Source organism: Mus musculus, chromosome 3 (assembly GCF_000001635.26).
Source record: "Mus musculus strain C57BL/6J chromosome 3, GRCm38.p6 C57BL/6J".
Classification (NCBI taxonomy): domain Eukaryota; kingdom Metazoa; phylum Chordata; class Mammalia; order Rodentia; family Muridae; genus Mus; species Mus musculus.
In genome coordinates, this window is record NC_000069.6 from 96,513,226 (window position 1) to 96,529,843 (window position 16,618).

Sequence of the window (16,618 nt, forward strand, 5' to 3'; positions counted from 1 at the left end):
ATGGGCAAAGGCTCTTCAGTGGCCCCTAGAAAAAACCCAGCCCTTTCTTGTCTGCCTTTACAGTGGCTTTAACTGGTGAAATTCTACCTTGCAAAACTTTTCCAAGACCTAGTCCAGGTATATATCCCATTCCTTTCATCATTTCCTTGCTTTTCTGAGAGTAATCATTAGTCAATATAAAGTTCATAGCTGATAACACGTCTCTCCCCCATAAGTTTACAGGTAAAGGGAGTACATAAGGTTGAAAAAGCCCTGTCCTTCCTTCTTTATCTTTCCATTGTAAGGATTTTGCACTTATAGTTGGGGTAGCCTCATATCCTAATCCTTGTAAGCTATGTGATGATTGATTAACAGGCCAAGAAGCAGGCCACCACTTACTAGATATAATGCTTTTATCTGCTCCTGTATCCATTATACCTTGAAAGGTTTTTCCTTCTATTTGTAAAGATATGTACTTTATTTTCAAACATACTCTTTCTACCCTTTGTACACTGCTTTTGCATATTACCTGTTTTCTTATGTTGTTTAGAATAACTCCAACCTTGGGTTTCCAATTTTAAGCTAACTTTCTGTTACAAGCAAAAGGCTGCCTGCCCCTTTAAAAGCTCCATTTGCAATCAGCCTTCAGCAGGGCTTTTTCAGCTGTACTTGACTCCCAGCCACTGTGCAGCTAACTTGTCAATTTTTGCTGTGCAGACTGAGACTGCTTTTTTATTTTTCAACATGAAACACAGAACAACAATCATTCAATCATCCAAGCAAAAACAAACACGAGTTGACAGACATATAGACAATTTGGTGCACCAAAAAACAGAAAATAGAACACAGATATCCTATTCCAAGCTAAAAATATTTCCATAGGAGCCAGAGAGGAAGCAGGACGTCTCCCGTTTTCTGTCTGTCCCTAGGAGGGCTCTGAAATAGCTTATTTTCATTTTTTCTCCTTCTTCTAGGAATTCTGCACAGTGGCTGCTTCTAATAGTTACTCCTCTTTCCCTGAGAGCTATCTTTAAGCCTTTGATGAAGGTTGCCTCTTTAGTCAAAGTCCTCAAGAGGAGGGTAAATTGACTTAATTTTTTGTTCTTCGTTTTTTATATTATCCTTTATATCTTTATATTATCCTTTGTATCTTTACATTTTATATTATCCTTTGTATCTTTATATTTTAGCTTCCTTTCTTTTTCTCTTTTTATATTTCTTAAGTTACTTATTTTTCTGCGCGCATCTTCTTTTTCCTTTCTCTCTGTTTCTGATATGCCTTCCTGGTACTCCTACAAAGTCGCTGCCCTTCCTTAACAGCTGGTCCCACACAAACCCAGCAACAACTACCAGACCCACTGCATAAGAAAGCATACCTCTCAGAGACTTACCTTAATTTCTTTATACTTACCGGTACCACCGTTCCTCAGCTGAAGAGTTCTGAATCCACGCAGTTGAATCCTTCTCAGCAGTCTGTTTTGCAGGAACCTTTATTAACACCGCTCCCCAGCTGAAGAGTTCTGAATCCACGCCGGATCCTTCTCAGCAGTCTGTTTTACGGGAACCTTTATTAACCGCTCCTTCCCCGCGATGCAGTTCTGAATCCTCCCTGTAGTAGGGGGTCTTCGCTCGTGCCTGAAGATGTTTCCTGTCCCGGGTTTTCGGCACCACTTCTTGCGCGCGCTCGACTGGCCAGGAAGAACGACGCTGCAACAGGATCCTTCTGCACACGTTTATTGGGAGAGCTTGATTGTAGAGGCGAAAAGACCTTTTGCCCAGAGCTGGTGCTGCTTTTATAGGCCTAGGAGAGGCGTGTCTCATACCCTGATTGGTTATGCACTAAGCCTCATTTGCATGTTCCTCATCTGATTGGCTACTCTCTCTCAGTACCTCACTGAGCCTCATTATCATACCTCATTTGCATGTCTCACATCCGATTGGTTATACTCTCAGTACCTTACAGAACCTCATTATCATGCCTGGGCCTGGCAGTGTTTTTGCAAAAAACTTTACTGCATATGTACACATTGGTTGTTTGTCCAATCTTATGCATGGTGGCCAGCAGTAGTCAGTGCCACTCAGCAACGGCACATGTGGCTTCCCACAATCTGGCAAAAAGTAAAAAGTGTTTTTTGTTTGTCTGTCTGTCTGTCTGTCTGTCTGTTTGTTGTTTTGTTTTGTTTTTGCTTTGTTTGTTTGTTTGTTTAAAGACTGGATCCTGGGGTCATGAGAGTGAGAGAGATAGCCCACCCCTTGCAGGCTGTAGCACTCCGGAGCGCAGGCTCCGACCTCAACTAGGGAGCATACACAGTGGGTAGAGCTGGCTCTGGAGGGATGGGTGCAGCCTGAGAGCAGGAGAGTTGTGTGTGTGCACAATTCTCTTGGGCCAGTGGCCTAACCACAGGGGTGATTTTTATTGTTTAAACCTGAGTCCTCCCCAGAGATGCTGGGAAGTAGTGTGGGCTGTGGTCTGAGTACCAGCACCTGCAAAGTTCCCCAACTGGCTGCTGTGCACACAGGGGCTGCTGGGCACACAGGGGCTGCTGGGCACACAGGGGCTGCTGGGCACACAGGGGCTGCTGGGCACACACGGGCTGCTGGGCACACAGGGGCTGCTGGGCACACAGGGGCTGCTGGGCACACAGGGGCTGCTGGGCACACACGGGCTGCTGGGCACACAGGGGCTGCTGGGCACACAGGGGCTGCTGGGCACACAGGGGCTGCTGCTGCTGCACTTTCAGAACTGCAGGGTGTGTGTCCCTGGAATACTGAATTGCTTTTATCTTACATTCAGCTGTTACTGTTACATTGGCAAGAGTGCACTTAGGCTAGAGGGCCTTAATTGTTACATATTTCTAGCTACTTTTATGTGCTTGGCCAATATTTGAATTCACCCAGGCCAATTAGCTGAACAAGTTCCTGTGTTGTGCCACTATTTGAGTTTAATTTAGGATAATTAACACAATCCAAAGCTGAGGTGAAACAAGAAGGTTTTGTGTGTGTGGTTTTTGGTTTTTGTTGTTTGGGGTTTTTGTTGTTGTTGTTTTAGTTTTGGGCTTTTGTTTTGTTTTGTTTTGTTTTTTGAGATAGTTTCTCTGTAAAACCCAACTGTCCTGGAACTTTTAGATCAGTCTGGCCTTGAATTCACAAAAATTTGCCTGCCTGTATCCTGAGTTCTGGAATTAAAGGCAAGCACCATCATTGCAGCCATTTGATCTAACATTTAATGAGAATACAAGACACTAAATAACAGCAGTGGCTAAAGCAGAAACGTAGCAAAAAAATATATCATTATAGGATTTGCAGTAAGTGCTTGGGAACAAAAAACAACAAAACCCAAGACTTTAGTTATCAACCTAAGAGGATTAGTTTCTTACAGTAAATTCTGTCAATCTAACTTGGTTATTTTATCTACAGCATTATATATAATACTATGTCATGGGCTAGTGGAATGGCTCAGCTGGGCAAAGATTCTTTCATGTCAGGCCAAGCCGAGTGCAAGAGAACCCACTTCTAAAATATGTTCTAGTTCTTTCTCTCTCTCCTCCCCTCCCCTCCCTTCCCTTCCCCTCCCCTCCCCTCCCTTAGCCAGAACTGTAATCCAATCTAGAGATCGCCTCTTCAGTCCTCTCCACCTCAGAGTCTAAGTCTGGGTGTATCTTTCCTGTTTATTTCCACCCACACACAGCCCCTGGAGAATCTACAGTAGCCACAGTGATACCTGACTTCTAGGCCAACTAAGTCTGGATTTGAATAGGGCGTGCCACTACTCATATTTATAGCAAAGTTATAATGAAGCCTCCTGAATCTGAGCTCCTCTGGGAAGCAAAGGCTATGAGCTACCTTACAGCTTAAGGTTTGGAGACACTCATTCCGATCACACAGCGTGGCTCTGACATTGGCGTCTACAAATAGAAGCTTCTATTTTATTGTTACACTTGCAGTGGGTCCGCTCAGGGTGTCTCACGGCTGCCATCCCTGGGCCATCAGGACTTCTCTCTCTTAATGACTGAAGGTTGACATATCTTCTCGACAAGTTTCTCAAGTGTTCAGTTAACTTTGTCTGAACCTTTCCATGCTTTCAAATGTGGCCTTACCCCTAACACTCACAGAGTATTCTGTTCCACTAAAAACTGTATACAGGTTAGTCTCAGGCATTTTGATCACTTTGTAATCTTTCCTAGCTGACGATTCTTTGCTTTTTTTTTTTTTTTAAGTGGTAGAAAATATCTTACAAACAATGTCTAAGGTAAGCATTTACCTCTGAAATCTATCTCGTGATGACATCATTTCCCTGGCCACAGCCAGTGGAATCTGCTTCCTTCCCCCTCTCCAAACCTTATTTGTAAGATTTAGACCATGATAATACTTTGAATTTCAGTTGTCACTTTTCTGTCTTGTTCTCCTTTCTGGTATTTTACTTTTGTTCTGTGTGAATTCATACATTGTATTTTAATCATTTGCTTCCCCCAGTCTTTTTATATTAAGTTTAACTTTTTTGTTTTACTTAATTCTTCTTTTAATTAAAAAATTATGTTTTCCTATTATTTTAATGGATATACACACATACACACATAATACACACATAAACAATCATTAAAATGCCAGGCAGTGGTGATGCACACCTTTAATTCCAGCACTTGGTCAGTCAGGTCTGAGTTTGAGGTCAGCCTGGTTTACAAAGAAGGGCAGCCAGGGCTACACAGAGAAACCCTGTATGGGGGGGAAAAGTATACAAAAACGAGGTATGATGAAGCATGCCTTTATTTCCAGTAATCAAGAGGCAGGGACAGGCTGATCTCTGTAAGTCTGAAACCAGCCAGGGTTTCAGAGACAGACTCTGTCACAAAATCAAACAGAGCATAAAACTAACCAATTTGGACTACTTCTTTGGTTTTTCAAGATAAGATTTCTTTGTATAGTCCTGGCTGTTCCTGGAACTTGCTCTGTAGATCAGGCAGTCCTTGAACTCAAAAATCTACCTGTGTCTATCTCTCAAGTGCTGGAATTGAAGGTGTGTGCCACCAGGCTCTGGATCTATTCTTCTTAAACAGTGTCTTACTGGCTTTTCTATTGCCGTGGAGACACACCATGACCACCAAAGCAACTCATACAAGAAAGCATTTAATTGGGGGCTCACTTACAGTCTAGGAGGATGAGTCCTCCTTTGTTACTATGGTGGGGAGTGTGGCAGCAGGCAGGCAGGCTTGGTGCTGAAGAAATAGTGAAAACTGCTATATCTTGATTCACAGGCAGCAGAGACAGACTCGGAGCTTGGCACGGGCATTTGAAACCTCACACCCCACTGATGGGCTTCGTCCCACAAAACCACAGTTATGCCACGCCTCCTAATCCTTCCCAAACAGACTACCAACTGATGATTACACATTCAAACATACAAGCCTATGGGGGCAAGTTTCACCTTAACCACCACAAGCAATTGGAGAATCTCAGAGAGTTCTGATTACGGTGCCCTCTACATCCTCCATTTTTCCTATTTTTACTTTTGTTAGGATTGTTTTGGGGAGAGGAAGGTTAAGACAGGGTCTATGTAACCCAGGCTAACTTCAAGCAATCAATCTTCCTTCTTCAACCTTCAGAATATCCCTGTGTAGTTTCTAGGGCAGAGGCAGGGGACCTTCAGCCTGAACCACTATGTTTGGACCAAGTAAGGGTTTCTCTCTCTCTCTCTCTCTCTCTCTCTCTCTCTCTCTCTCTCTCTCTCTGTCTCCCTCCCTCCCTCCCTCTCCTTTTCCTTTTCATGTGTGTGGGTATTCTGCCTGCATGAGTGTGTGTATACCGCTTGCATGCAGTGTCTTCAGAGGCTGGAAGGAGGTAGGAACCTCCAGCACCAGCGGTACAGACCGCTGTGAACAGTCACATGGGAGCTGGGAATCAAATCTTGGTCCTCTGGAAGAGCAGCCAATGCTCTTAACCACTGAGCCATCTCTCCAGCCTCCAAAGTAGGTTTTTGTGTGTGTGTTTTTTTTAACATATAGTAAATAGATTTGCCAGAAATCTATGTGTGTTTACCACTGTATCTCCATCTTAATCCAGCTTTCTCTCGAAATAGTTTCTTTTCTTTTCCAGTAAATCCTTTGACAGTTCTTTTCACAGACCATCTGATGAGGTCAAATGTAAGTTTCAGGTGGTTTGAGCCATGTTCATCTGTTCAATTGTTTTGTTTGTTTGATTTTCTTTAAAGTGGATCAAACAGTGGGCCCCAGGCATGCTTACCCTGGATGCCACCCCGAGTCCTTTGGTGTCACATTCAGTCTACTCTTTCCTTCCCCAATTTTTGTTTCAATTTACTGTTATTTTTTTCCTGTAAGATAGTTTTACAATCTGAATTTGCATCTCTGAGATCTATTTGATGTTTCCTGAGTCTCCTATAACTTAGTAAATAGTTCTAGACAAGGGATTGATCAACTTCAGATTGAAATGGTTGTTTGTGGTTTGTTTGCTTGTTTGCTTGTTTGTTTGTTTGTTTGTTTGTTTAAGATGGGGTTTCTCAGTGTAGTCCTGCTGCTCTGGAACTCAGAGATCCATGTGCCTCTGTCTTCTGGAGTGCTGGGGTTATGTTAATGGGGTCACCACAGCCTACCAGATTGAAATGTTTTATTATTTGCTTTTTGTTTGCTTGTAACAGAGGTTTTCCTCTGAAGCCCAGGGTGACCTTGAACTTCTGATCCTTTTGCCCCCTGCGGATCATCCCAAACCCAGCTTTTGTTTTGTTTTGTTTTGTTTTGTTTTGTTTTGTTGGAAGGCAAAGTAGCCTTGTATACCTAACTACATTCAGAAGAACATATTTTTCTCTCTTTAGTGATGAATTGTTTTTTTGCCTAGATACATTAACTCACTAGAAGTTGTAAAATGCTGGTATTATGATTGAGATATAGTATTTTAATAGTAAATACTTAGATTTACCATAAATCTATTTCTGTGTCTAGTGACCTAGTAGCCTAGGCCTACCTGTGTGGGACTGTGAAAGGCATCCTGTTTTCTGGTTGAGCTAAGTTTCAACCCCAGAGACCCAGCAGATAATTCTGCAAGGGATGGAAGGAAGTTTGCTAGGCTCCCAGACACCAGGTTAACAACACGAGGCCCCAGCTCCATAATTCTGTGGCCATCTGTCATGTAGGGCAACGCCCCAAGTCCCTGGTATTCTATCTGGACTCCACCCCCACAGTTACCTGGCAACAGCCAGGTAGGCTGGCCCACTATAAAAGGGGCTGCTTGCCTCCTCCTCTCTCTCTTACTCTTACTCCTGCTTACTACTTTCCACTCTCTTGCCCTCTTGCTCCCCTTCTCTCCAAATTCCCTTCCCCCTCTCTCTACCGTGGTCTTGGCCGGCGTCTAGTTCCCTACTCTCTCCCTCTCTCTGCCTTTCTACAATAAATGCCTTAAAACCATGGACTGCCTCTTCTTATCAGAATCCGCCGTGCAGGAGCAATGGAGCAGATCTTCCTCTAAAGAGCCGGGCATCTAATCTCCCACAGAAGGCCTCTCTGCATTCTCAGCCACGGCTTCCACCAGCCCAAGCTGCCACCAAGCAAGCCTAGGACTCTCCTCCCTGTGGGACCCAGTGGGAGCGCTCTTCTCCCTTTTCCCTCTGGCCTTGGGCCAGAGCCAGCCCCGAGGGCACCCACTCCATTCGGTGGCGTCTGTGGTGCCCAAGAGTGAGAACCTGTTGTCCTTGGCCTCCGTGCAGGCCCAGGGACCCCGAGCCAATTCCAGCAGGTCCTCGGGGACCTCAGACTGCGGATCCCCACCCCTGGAGCTGGGTCCTCCGTCTTCTCACAGCCCGATGCCTGCCCAGAGGTGACATGGGGTGCATACAGTCAAACTTCCCATGTCCCACCTCGCCCAGTGGCACAAGCCATGGTCTGGACACGGGATGCCATTTTTAACCCACATACCTGAACCTCTCTAGCCTTCCAAGTGTTGGGACTAAACACTCCATGCAGTGTGACATCTTCATTTATTTACTGAGTGATTCTAGAATTTTTCCATCAGTTTAAGATATGGTTTTCATAAGAAAATCAGAATAAAGCTAGGAATAGTGGCTCACACCTGGAACGCAAGTGTGTGGGAGGTGGAGGCAGAGGGATCATCCTAAACTACGTTTTAGGTTGGAAGCTAACCTTTGAAACTTTGTTTTCAAAAATACAGAAAACAAAACAACAAAAAAAAAAGCTGGTGAGGTGGCTGGGTGGGCATAGGTGCTTGCCACCAAGCCCAACAGCATTGGTTGGATTCCCCGGACCCACATAGTAGAAGGGCCTGAAAGTTGTCCTGTGACTTTCACATCTGCACTGTGACACACACTCACTCCCTCCACCCACAAATACATAAATAAAAGTAGTGAAAATTTGAGAACAAAAAAAAATAATTAACTATTTTTTCCCATTTACCAGCACTTCTCAAAATGGACGATACAACAGCTTTCTCCAATACTAGCCGATCACCTTTTACTTTATTATTTAATCTTTTTTTATAGTCCAGTCATTATCCTCCTCCCAGTCTGCCTTCCAACAGTTCCTCACCCCAGTACTCCTCCCCATGCTTTTTACTTTTAAGTATAATTGTGAATTGAGGCTTAAAATACTTGGTGTGTGTCAACCCAATATACTCAGTTTCTATTTTGATAACTAATTTGTCCTGTCTTTGGAGAGCGACAACTATCTTTTTGTTTGCTTGCTTGATTTGAGACAGGACCTCACTATGTAGCCTTGGCTAGTCTGGAACTCCTTATGTAGGCTAGGTTGGCCTGAAATTCATAGAGATGCATCGACCTCTGCCTCCTAAGTGCTGAGAATAAAGGCATGTGCCACCACGCCCAGCTTGATACAGTATTTTAAAGCTTCCTTGTTTAGCTTGGATAATTCCTGGCTCCAAATGGGAATAGGTTATTTCTCCAAAGAATTCTGATTTCTTGTAGTGGGACATCATATTTCTGTTCCACAACTTGGACATTAGAAGTGTTCACTACCAATGATCACTGCTTTGAGGTATTTTCATAATAAATTAGGAATAGTTAAAGACAAAATGTCATGAACACACAGTTATCTTTGTATTTAAATTTTTTTTTTTTTAAATGTGTATGGGTGTTTTGCCTGCATGTACGTCTCTGCGCATCTTCATGCAATGCCTGAGGAGACCAGAAGGAGGCTCCAGGTCCCCTGGAGCAGTTTAGATTTGAATTACGGGAGTTTTTACTTATCAACATGAATCAGTATTTCTATCCCACATCAAATATCATGGCTCTCTAAAGTCCAAGAATTGGCCACCTGTAATTATAGCACCCAGGAAGTTGAGACAGGAGGATCGCAAGTTTCAGGCCAGCCTAGGCTATATGGTGAAACTCTGTTTCAAACAAAACCAAACCAAAACCCCACCATTATTACTTAAAAATAAGGTTTTATTTTTGAATGTGTGTCTGTGTGTGGGTTGAGTAGTTCCCAAGGGGACCAGAAGAGAGCATTGACTCTCCTGGAGCCCCTGACGTGGATTCGGGGAACCAAACTCAGGTCCCTTGTAAAACCAGCAGGTGCTCTCAACTGTGGCTCCATCTCTCCAGCCTTCCTTAATTTCTTTTTAAGCCCACAGCAAACTCAAAATAGTTCCAGAATAATACCAACGCCACTGTCAATGATAGTGAGGACTGTAAAATACTTTGGTACTAGTTGGGCACAGTGGCCCCTGCCTATAACCCAGCACCTTCAGGGTAATTATCTAAATCATCTGGCCAACATAAAAGGTTCTAAGCCAGCTGGGACCACACATATAACAACACTCTGTTTCAAAACAACTGATTCCTTAAAAATATTTTTATTTTTTAAATTTTATGTGCATATGTGTATGCCTGAGTGTATGTGTGTATGTGCACCACATGTATGTGTATGTGGCCTGAATGTATGTATGTCTGTGCACTAACTGTGTGCAGAAGCCATTAGAGGTCAACTGAGGGTATTGGAGCTCCTAAACTGGAATTACAGTTAGTAATGAGCTATCATGTGGGTGATAGAAGTGGAACCTGAATTCCCTGTAGGAGCAGCAAGTGCTTCAACCACTAAACCATCCTTCCAGCCTCAAGAAACTGTTTTTTTTTTGCACGTATTTTGGGTTTCAGAGTATATGCCACTTTGCATTTTATAGACAACCTAGTATGTCTTAAAGTCACTTGATTAATTTAGTTGGGGGATGTCTTAGTCAGGGTGTGTATTCCTACACAAAACATCATGACCAAGAAGCAAATTGGGGAGGAAAGGGTTTATTCAGCTTACACTTCCACATTGCTGTTCATCACCAAAGGAAGTCAGGACTGGAACTCAAGCAGGTCAGGAAGCAGGAGCTGATGCAGAGGCCATGGAGGGATGTTACTTACTGGCTTGCTTCCCCTGGCTTGCCCAGCTTGCTCTCTTATAGAACTAAGACTACCAGCCCAGAGATGGTCCCACCCACAATGGGCAGGGCTCGCCCCACTTGATCACTAATTGAGAAAATGCTTACAGCTGGATCTCATGGAGGCACTTCCTCAAGGGAGGCTCCTTTCTCTGTGATAACTCCAGCCTGTGTCAAGTTGACACACCCAACCATCCAGTGCAGGGAAATTTTATGGAATAAAAGTTCTTGGGATGTGGGCTGGTGAAATGGCTCAGCAGGTAGGTAGAGGAACTAGCTACCAAACCTCACATTTGGCCCCTAACGCCCACATGGTGGGAGGAAAGAATTGACTCCTATAACGTTTCTGACATCCACATAGGTACACACAGACACACAGAGACAGACATGTTCTAAATAACTTAATGTAAAAGATTATTGTGATATGGTCTTGTATAGTTGAGAAAAAGCTAAATTCATTATAAAAAATACATGTGCTCCCACACTTCTCTTGTAAAGTGTGTGTGTGTGTGTGTGTGTGTGTGTGTATGCGTGCCTGAGAAGGGACCATGTACCATGTGGACCTGTAGAACTTCATGTAGAGCTGACAGGGCCAGAAGCTTTTGTGACACACTTTGTAATCAGTCCTGTGCTGCTTTCCCTTGGCAAGTACTGTGGGACAGTGTCCCAGAAATGCCACCAGGTGAAAAGACGGACATAGCTAAAACCCTGATTATAATTGAATCTTCAAACAGTTTGTCTATAAAAGTATATTCCCAAATGTCTTCCTTCTGAATTCACCTATCTAACGCCACTCCTCTGTGGATCAGTAGTGTTCAAAACTGACTCCGATTCTTCTCTCTGCCTCTGTTACTACCCCGGCCCCGGCCCCTGCAACCTGGAAGCTTCTGTTTTTTGTGTTTGTATTGATGAGGAGGAGGGAGGAGGGATTGTTGCACAAACTAGTGTAATGGAAAAGGTGGAGAGAGAGTAGACAGCTGCAGAGATCTGATCTGGGCAGACGGAATAAACCCTTCTCGAAACAATTCTGCTCTCGGATTTCTCGGGACAGCTGGACCTTTCAGCTTCTGAAATAGTTGGCAGAGATGGGGGAGGGTCTCTGAACTATGCTTGCCGTCCATCTTCAAAGCCGGCCACCTCAGTGTATTATGTGTAGAAGAAATTCAATGGAATCCTCAGTAAAGAGAGGATGAGAGCAGTGAGTGACTGGCATCACACAAAATCACCACCAGCAGTCTTAAAGGCATTACTGGGAATACTGAGTTCATTACTGGGAATGCTGGAGGGCCTGAGTGGCAGCTTATAAGCTACAGTTGGATATATGACTTGGCCATCATCTTTCTTTATACTCTCCCTCCCTTGGTATCCAATATTTCCATATTCCATCCTTATTTTGCTCATCGTTCCTGCTGCCTTAGCTCCCACACCCCACTGCCACCAACGTTCCTGGAATTTTGGACCTAGCTATTTTTAAAACTGTCAACTCAGTAGGCACCTCCCTCCTCCTCTCAGCTGTCCAGTACTTGGGCCAACCATATACTCTCCCTCCCCCCTCCCCCCACACCAAACCTCCTCTGGCTCTCTGACCTGAGTGAGACTGCAGCCATTCCGGGGCAATCATGGAGAAAGAGATGGGGGACCCCCTGGCTGGAGCAGACCAACAGAATAGGCAACTATGGCTCGAGAACCCAGTATCAGAGTAATGCTTGACCTCGGGAAACAGTAAGTCCAGATGAAATGTCGATCACTTTGATAAGCTTTTGGGTCAAGGCCAGAACTTCATAAAGTTACAGACATCTGTTCTGAAAACTAAGATCTCCCCTTAGCAACTACCCCAGTCTTCACTTTTCCTCTTGCCTAGATGTTTTCTAATCCATGGCCATTTGATGTTTAATGCTGCCTCTCTCTGGCTTTCCTATTTTCCTCTCCATCTTATTACACCAAGACCTTGGGAGAGGGGGAGGGGGCAGTGCTAAGGACTGGGCCCAGGGCCTTGAGCATGGTAAACACTCAGCTACCATCGAGTTACACTCCCATCCCTACCTCAAGACCTCTCTGACCTCCTGCTCATATGCTTATCCCAAAGTAGGGTTTTGACAGGAGAAAAGGAGACAGACCCTCCCCCATATCTGTTCTCCTCAAAAGACCAGGAGTGTCTGGATTGGGCTTTTCAGCTGGGTCTGGAAAAACACATGAACTGTTAGACAGAAACATATATTAATTTGAATGCTTGATTTGTACCCCATCCTGTGAGAGGGATCGTACTGTCAGCCCTCTGGAGAGGCTGAGAGACCGGCTCTCCTTTCACTGGGAAGGTGATATCGTAGACAGGGCGTCTGCCTACCATGTTACCCTTTGTGCCCTTCTAACACAGTGAAGAAAATGAAACGGCAGGTGGTTTCTGGTGGGAAGGATCCATAAGAAGTATGTTCTTAAAGCGTGATCAGATCCTGGTGCTACTGGGGACCCACTGACATGGTCAGAACCTCACTTTCTCTAGGGGTCCTCCATTTTTGGCACATCTGCTATTTGGTAGTCAGGATGGGGCAGTACACTGGACTCTGCACACTGAGGTCACTCAACCTTCCCTCCACCACCACCCCGCCCCCGTAGGCATATTGCACAAGGGACCTGAAGGTGGCCGCAGGGGCAGGGCACAGAGGCTCACCAGCCACGCTCACCCTCTGGAAGCCTCCTTCTTCCCAAGATCCAGTCTGTCTCATTTTTGTTTTGGTCTCTTCAGATGCTCTCTCTACCCACCATCTTGACTGGTCTCCAACCCTTCTCTTTCCCCACACTCAGCCAAATTTCTTCTTCCAGTCACAGAAGTACCCAGAGAAATTCACTAGGTAGGAGGCTCATCATCTGGGAAGAACCGGTGCCTGGGGGGACCTGGCTGGATAGGTATGGGCCAGTCCCCTAGTCCCCGGTCCCCCCACGGCAGCCCTCCAACTCTAAGCACCCTCACTCTCCTGCTGCTCCTCTGTGGACAGGGTAAGGAAGGGCCAGGGAAGGGTTGGACATATCCAGAGGTTAGGATGCTGGGTAGGAATGAGCGCGCGGGGGTGGGGGTGGGTGGGGGTGTGGGGGTGTGGGGGGTGGGGGGAGAGTGAGGAGGGATGTGTGCTGAGTCCCAGCACCTCCCAACTCTGAAAGAGGCCTGTCTTGTTTCCCATTTAACTTGAAGAAGGACACAGATGGCGTCCTTAGACCCCAGGGAAAAGAAGTCTGACTGCTTTACACGTTTTTAGTAGAGGAAAGGAGGGAAGGAGGCAAGGATTGGGAGAATGAAGGTTGAGATTGGGAAAGCGGCCACGCTGAGTGGTAGGAACGGTGGGATGGCGGATGGTTTTTGGCAGTTAGGTGCATACTGGACTTGGATAGAACCTGTGTCTCATTTCACTGCCCTCTCCCTTCCGTCCCCAGCTCACTCCCAGTGCAAGATCCTCCGCTGCAATGCCGAGTATGTCTCGTCCACTCTGAGTCTTCGGGGAGGTGGCTCACCGGACACGCCGCGTGGAGGCGGCCGTGGTGGGCTGGCCTCAGGTGGCTTGTGTCGCGCCCTGCGCTCCTACGCTCTCTGCACGCGGCGCACGGCCCGCACCTGCCGCGGGGACCTTGCTTTCCACTCTGCGGTGCATGGCATAGAGGACCTGATGATCCAGCACAACTGCTCACGCCAGGGTCCCACGGCCCCGCCCCCGGCCCGGGGCCCCGCCCTGCCCGGGGCCGGGCCAGCGCCCCTGACCCCAGATCCCTGTGACTATGAGGCCCGGTTTTCCAGGCTGCACGGTCGAGCCCCGGGCTTCTTGCATTGCGCATCCTTTGGAGATCCCCATGTGCGCAGTTTCCACAACCAATTTCACACATGCCGTGTCCAAGGAGCTTGGCCCTTGCTAGATAACGACTTCCTCTTTGTCCAGGCCACCAGCTCCCCGGTTTCGTCGGGAGCCAACGCTACCACCATCCGGAAGGTCAGAGATTCGATTTTCATCCCAACACAATTTCTTGAGCCCTCTCACGGTCTGTCCGCCATACCACTCCTTCTTCTTCCCACTATTCAGCCACCCAGCTCCCTGTTCTTGTCTTTCCCAAACATTCCCTTCCATCCTGAATGGCTTCCTTCCATCAAACATTTGCTCTTGTAAATGTAATTCAGGAATTTCTTTCAAAGCAAGTAACTTGGGAGTTGCTGAGACTGAGACAAAAAGGAGAGAGAGAGAGGGAGGGAGAGGGAGAGAGGCAGATAGAGAGAGGCATAGGGAGAGAGATATTAGGAGGTTGAGTGGGGGTCAGGCACTATTAATGGAACACAGTAGGGGATAGGATCAAGGACTGAGGACCCGGAAGAAACTCGCATTTCTGCTGGGATCGGATCCCTGACTCTCTATGCAGCTTGATTGGCGTGAGGATGCTTTGGGCCCTAATGAAGTATTTTCTCTCTTGTCCTCATAGATCACTATCATATTTAAAAACATGCAGGAATGCATTGACCAGAAAGTCTACCAGGCTGAGGTGGACAATCTTCCTGCAGCCTTTGAAGATGGTTCTATCAATGGGGGCGACCGACCTGGGGGCTCGAGTTTGTCCATTCAAACTGCTAACCTTGGGAGTCACGTGGAGATTCGAGCTGCCTACATTGGAACAACTATCATCATTCGACAGACAGCTGGGCAGCTCTCCTTCTCCATCAGGGTAGCAGAGGATGTGGCGCGGGCCTTCTCCGCAGAGCAGGACCTACAGCTGTGTGTTGGGGGATGCCCTCCGAGCCAGCGACTCTCTCGCTCAGAGCGCAACCGCCGTGGGGCTATAGCCATAGATACTGCCAGAAGGCTGTGTAAGGAAGGGCTTCCGGTTGAAGATGCCTACTTCCAATCCTGCGTCTTTGATGTTTCAGTCTCCGGTGACCCCAACTTTACTGTGGCAGCTCAGACAGCTCTGGACGATGCCCGAATCTTCTTGACGGATTTAGAGAACTTACATCTCTTTCCCTCAGATGCGGGGCCTCCCCTCTCTCCTGCCATCTGCCTAGTCCCGCTTCTTTCGGCCCTCTTTGTTCTGTGGCTTTGCTTCAGTAAGTAGGCCAGCAACCCATGACTGGTTTGGAAACGATTTGAGGATAGAGGTTGGTGTGAGAAACCACAAAGATGTGCCAAAGGAAACAGCGGGGACAGGAGACAACACTTACTCAATCAGATGAGGTTGCAGTCCAGGGCTGAAATGACCCTAGAATAAAGATTCTGGGCCAGGGTTTTGCACTCCAGACCTTGGTGTGGGCTATTCACCATGGATTTCCCAGTTAGTGATTTCCCACTTGTAATGAAATTCCACTCTCCATACACCTGATACCACTCCTACAAGCCTAGAGATTGTGAGAGTGCTAATGACCAGTGAAACATTAAAGGACTGAGATATCGTAAAGGCAAAAACATGATTCTCTTTGAGAAAGTCAAAAGAGGAGAAGCTAATTAGGAAAAGCTTTTGGTTCAGAAACGAAGTGGGCATTGTCTGGCAGAGGAAGTCAGCTTTTGGAGACTGGCACCAACTCAGAAACGGGCATTTCCATCCCTTCCTAATCTGTTATTAAAGCGATTAGTTCTCCATCCTGTCCTCTGTTGCCTCTTTTAAATCCCTTTGCAGATGTGGCATGGAGTTGAGGCTGTGTGTTCACCCCACTGAAAGAGGCCTTGCAGTTACCAGCTATTGTCTCCTCCCTCTTGGAGTCTACAGGTTGTTGGAGAGAAAAAAAACTGGTTCATAGGAAGGAGTCATGAGTATTATTACATTTGTTTTTTATTTTCGGGGGAGCCTCATGTAGTCCAGGCTGGCCTTGCATTGCTGTCCAACTGTCTCTACTCCTCAAGCGCTGGGGTTGAAGTGGGTGGAGGAGTGTGTAATTCTTCACTGGATTCTATGGCTTTTGGATTTCTGACAGAGGATTCAGGTTCTGTTCCCAGCGCCCACAATACTAACAATGGCTTGCAATTATAGTTCCAGGGAACCTGATACCTTCAGGCCTCCTCTGGCATTTGTGTGCACATACTGCACATAAATTCATGCTGAACAAACACACATACATGTAAAAAATTTAAAATATATCAAGTTTTTTTGCTTCACCACTTTGTGCTCCCAGATCGCATGCTTGCATCCACCCAGGAACTATCTTTGGGTCCTCAAATGAAAGACACACACATTAGCTTATTTTTAAAATGCCAAAAAAAAAAAGAAAAAAAAA

At 46.0% G+C, this 16,618-nt stretch overlaps 1 protein-coding gene across 2 annotated transcripts; it reads left to right on the plus strand.

Moving 5' to 3' along the window:
• The first annotated feature begins 11,937 nt into the window (after positions 1-11,937).
• Hjv (hemojuvelin BMP co-receptor) lies at positions 11,938-15,991 on the plus strand. Of its 2 annotated transcripts, none has more exons than XM_006502037.3 (4): positions 11,938-12,105; positions 13,186-13,377; positions 13,810-14,357; positions 14,839-15,989. In XM_006502037.3, exons 2-4 carry the CDS (start codon positions 13,290-13,292, stop codon positions 15,463-15,465), a joined length of 1,263 nt encoding a protein of 420 aa, XP_006502100.1. In that variant the 5' UTR covers positions 11,938-12,105; positions 13,186-13,289; the 3' UTR covers positions 15,466-15,989. The 2 variants fall into 2 exon arrangements, with proteins under 2 accessions (XP_006502100.1, NP_081402.3); NM_027126.4 differs by having other exon boundaries at positions 11,960-12,105; positions 13,204-13,377; positions 14,839-15,991.
• The last annotated feature ends 627 nt before the right edge of the window (positions 15,992-16,618 follow it).